Source organism: Gavialis gangeticus, unplaced genomic scaffold, assembly GCF_001723915.1.
Source record: "Gavialis gangeticus isolate Ggan-Ray unplaced genomic scaffold, GavGan_comp1, whole genome shotgun sequence".
In the NCBI taxonomy this organism is placed as follows: Eukaryota; Metazoa; Chordata; order Crocodylia; family Gavialidae; genus Gavialis; species Gavialis gangeticus.
This window is the reverse complement of record NW_017728993.1, coordinates 80,472,639-80,476,532: the sequence shown is the minus strand read 5'-3', so window position 1 is coordinate 80,476,532 and position 3,894 is coordinate 80,472,639. Positions and strand designations below refer to the sequence as shown.

At 35.9% G+C, this 3,894-nt stretch overlaps 1 protein-coding gene across 1 annotated transcript in view; it reads left to right on the top strand.

Moving 5' to 3' along the window:
* KIF14 (kinesin family member 14) overlaps nucleotides 1–3,894 on the top strand; it is a 97,044-nt gene that overhangs the window by 67,334 nt on the left and 25,816 nt on the right. Inside the window, exons 23-25 of the mRNA XM_019502055.1 lie at nucleotides 1,860–1,954; nucleotides 2,740–2,964; nucleotides 3,119–3,300. Coding sequence (XP_019357600.1) covers nucleotides 1,860–1,954; nucleotides 2,740–2,964; nucleotides 3,119–3,300 — 502 coding nt within the window. The remainder of the gene's footprint in view (nucleotides 1–1,859; nucleotides 1,955–2,739; nucleotides 2,965–3,118; nucleotides 3,301–3,894) is intronic.

The window sequence follows — 3,894 nt, the reverse complement described above, 5'->3', positions numbered from 1 at the left end:
ACACCCCCCACAACTCCCCCCCACACCCCACGTACATATTTGCCAAGTACAGCGCCTGGATCTGGGTCATGCTGCAGCCTTGCCCTGCTCCTATTTGCCCCAGCATGCTGAGGAAGCATGCTGAGGCAGCAGGAGCACCATGGAGATGCTCTGGCCAGATGTCAAAGCATTTGTTTGCCTCGGGTCATGTTCCTGGACTGCACCCCACACTGCTTTTTTTCCATGGGTTATTTTGTGGGTTTTTTGAGGGGGTTTGATACCTGGATTTCCAGGTATCAGATTTAGAGTTGCAGCGTGAAGAGTATCATGGAACATTTTTCCATTCCCATATTTTTTTTTTCCATTCCCATTAGTACAATTTTGGGAACTGTTCTGATGCAACTGTTTTGGGTGCTTTCTCCTGTTTAACTTTGTTTCATTCACAGTTTAAGTTACAGCAAGTTACCTAACCTATATTGCTACAGGAGCAGGGGCATGCCCATGTTACATGTAAAAACTGATGCATGCTCCAGAGTGGCAGCTTTCTCTCCCTTTTTAAAAGAGGTTAAAAGTTACATTTGTCCATATCCTCTGACTCAGTTCTTTATTGGAAAAACAGACAGAATTGAATTTCCCTATTTTGAGGAAAAATAAACGTTCTATCTGCATCTCTAAGTTTAATTCTTTGAGCTTGCCTCAATCTAAGGTCAGTTTCCAAGATAAAGGCAGGTCCTTTTACACTCTGCATTGTTACAGCAGTAGCATATTTGATCTACCTGAGTAGTACCACAATCTTCATATTGCTAATGGAGGGCATTATTCTGTTTAAGTGACTGAAAGAAAACCTGGTATTCATAAACTTCATTAGTTTATGGTATTCATAAAATTCATTACACATTTCAAGCTACCTAAATTGCTAAGAAGAATATCTTATAGGTGAAAGAGTGTGTTTTGTCTAGTCTGCATGGACTGTGGCCAGATCAGTCTGGTGCTTAGGAGTTTCCAATCCACCTGATGGCAGAATAAAGAATAGAAGAATCCAGTGTTGTTTATTTCTGTCCCTATCTGTGCTAAGAGGGAATCTAGAGTTTACTTTCCACCAATCTGTGCAAAAATTACAATTGCATTGCCACTTGTCAGTTGAAACGTTGGGGGGTGTGTGTGTGTGTGTGTGTGTGTGTGTGTTTGCACACGCACATACACACACATGTATATTGAAAACAAAACAACAAAGATTTTCATTAAAAAAACCCCCAAGACATCAGTGTTTAGTGCAGTTTCCTTTGGATTATGAACAAAGATTTGTACTCAGCAGTTACAGAAAGAGGATGATGTGCATATTAATTTGACTTTGTATTTGGTGACGAGGTTAGGACAGTTGCATCGTATCCTAAGAATTCTGGGATTGAAGTTGATGGGACTTGTATGTAGGAAGTTAATATATGCTAACACATCCATTTGGATTATTAGGAATTGGACTTGGATGAAGGAGTCTTTTGTGGGAGCCAGAATTTTGCTTATTTTGATTGTCTATCAAGCTCTTCCTTCATGACAAATTCAAGGGAATATATAGAATGTATTTTAGTTACTAGTTAGTGGTGCATGTCTTCAGGTTTTGTAAGATGTAGCTCTGACTCAAATGGAAGTATGATAATTTACCCAACTGACAATCTGCCCTGATCATTATTTCTTGGGTCAAATTGCATGTTAGAGGGCAATATTCACTACATTCAGTAGTTATTGGTACATGAGGAGTCTGCTCTGTATTACTCCAACTACTAAAAGGAAAATGAGGCAATTTTTACTGCCCTTATGAGCGATGAATTTAAAGACCTGTCCATCATGTGTTTTCTCTACCAGCATTCTTTTTTTTTCTCTAGAAGCAGAAGTTTCATGAAGAATCGAAGAATTTCTGATTGTCTGTCTAGCATAAAAATGTATCCAATCCAGAACCTACAAATTTCACAGTTACCAGGTATTTTTTTTTTAAATTTATACAGCAGATTATCTTACTTAATACTGAAAAGATGGGACCTCATTGTTTATTAATGAAAAAATAAGCAGTTTAATAATTCAATAATTTGCCTGATTGAAAAGAAAATAGGAAACATGATGCTTTACAAAAGAGATTTTATATCTTTTATAATGGGTGTTAGGCTGCTTGTTGGTAGGTGTTAATGGGATTTTTACCTAAATATGTCCCATGTCTATATAATATTATCCTTTTTAACAGTGCAGGTTAACTTGGATGATGCTGATATATAGCTCCATCTGATAGTTACTTTTGATTTATATCATTTGAGACATTACTAATCTTATCTGCGGTTGTTTTTGCTGTTTGAATTAAATGATGAAAATTTGGAAACATTTTAAAATGTGTGGAATTTTTTTTTCTTAAATATAAAACTATTTGAACCTCCTAAATAATTTTTCATTTTTCTTCACATGGTCATTTAAGGTCAGTTATTTTATTATTTTGTTGTGTCTACTTAATTGCAAGTGGAAAGGAAAGTTTTGTTTATAAAGCTGTTTGCTTTTTATTTTCATTATCTTAGCTGAATTAAAAAAACATACGTTTTTCTATATAAATATTTTTATCAATTGAAAAATGCATGTATTTTATTTTTACTAACCATTTTCCTACTTCGGTAGCTTAGATAGCGACAAAAGGGAATAACATAAAATTGTTATGACAAGGGATTGTCTGTCAGACCCAATGCTATATGCAAGAAATTTGATTCATTTTCTTTTTTAATACAGGTTCATTGAATAAAAGCAGAAGTATGTGTTCAAATCCTTCTGAATTATTTCTACCTGGAATTTGCAAAGAATTAATTGGCTCGGCTTTGGATATACTAAGACAAAATCAAGAAGAAGAAAGGAGTATAGCAGATAGTCTCCTAACTAATTTGTTTACAATTCATACTGAAGTAACTGTCATTTCAAAAGCCTATAAACAGCAAGATGAAGAAAGTCAAGAGAATTGTAAGCTTACTATGTCTTGACAAACAAGATCTTCCATACCATTTATTTTGTGATGCATTTTATTGTTTTGTGTCTACTTTACATTAGTAGTAGTAGTAGTAATTATAAATGGTTCTTGCTTTTCTTTCTCATTAATATGCTATTTCTTTTATAGTGTTTTCTCTTGATCGTGGTACTCAGACCTGCAGCATCAGAATTACCTCTGCTTTTGAACAGCTTGTTGTTCTAACAAAGCATTGGCTTAATAACTTCCAAAAGTGCACTGATTCAGTAAAAATTGAAGAATTGAGACAGGAAATAAAAAACTTGGGAGGTTATTTACAATTACTACTGCAGGTAAACTATATTTTCTATGAACAGAAAGAAGAAAATACATTTTAGAAATGTGTGCACACTGTTATAGTGTTAACCATAGGCTTTTCAATAGCAGTCTGGTGCCTACCTGATGCACATCTATCTATACATCTAAACACCTCCACAAGTCATGCTCGACTTACAAGTGAATAAACTTAAATGTGTAATATTTTATAACTTGCCCTTTATCATTGTCTGTTTAGTGCCATCCTATGTAAACTTTCTGGCAACTGTATTTTATACCTATTGGTTCTGTTTCCTCCAATAGGGGTGCATCTACTCTAGACATTTACTGTGGAGTAGACTAGCTCTGCAGTAAATGTCTTGTGTCTACACATGCAGAACTATTAGGTTGGAGTACACTAATAGCTGAGCATTTTTTACTCTGCAGCAGTGCACATGTAGACGCTGATACACAACTAGTTGGGGCATGAAGGTTTCATAGTAGCTAGGGTCAGGAGGAACCTGAACAGATCATCTAGCCTGACCCCCTGCCACAGGCAGGAATGAATGCTGGGTTCACAAGACCCCAGACAGGTGATCATCCAACCTCCTCTTGAATTTGCCCAAGGTAGG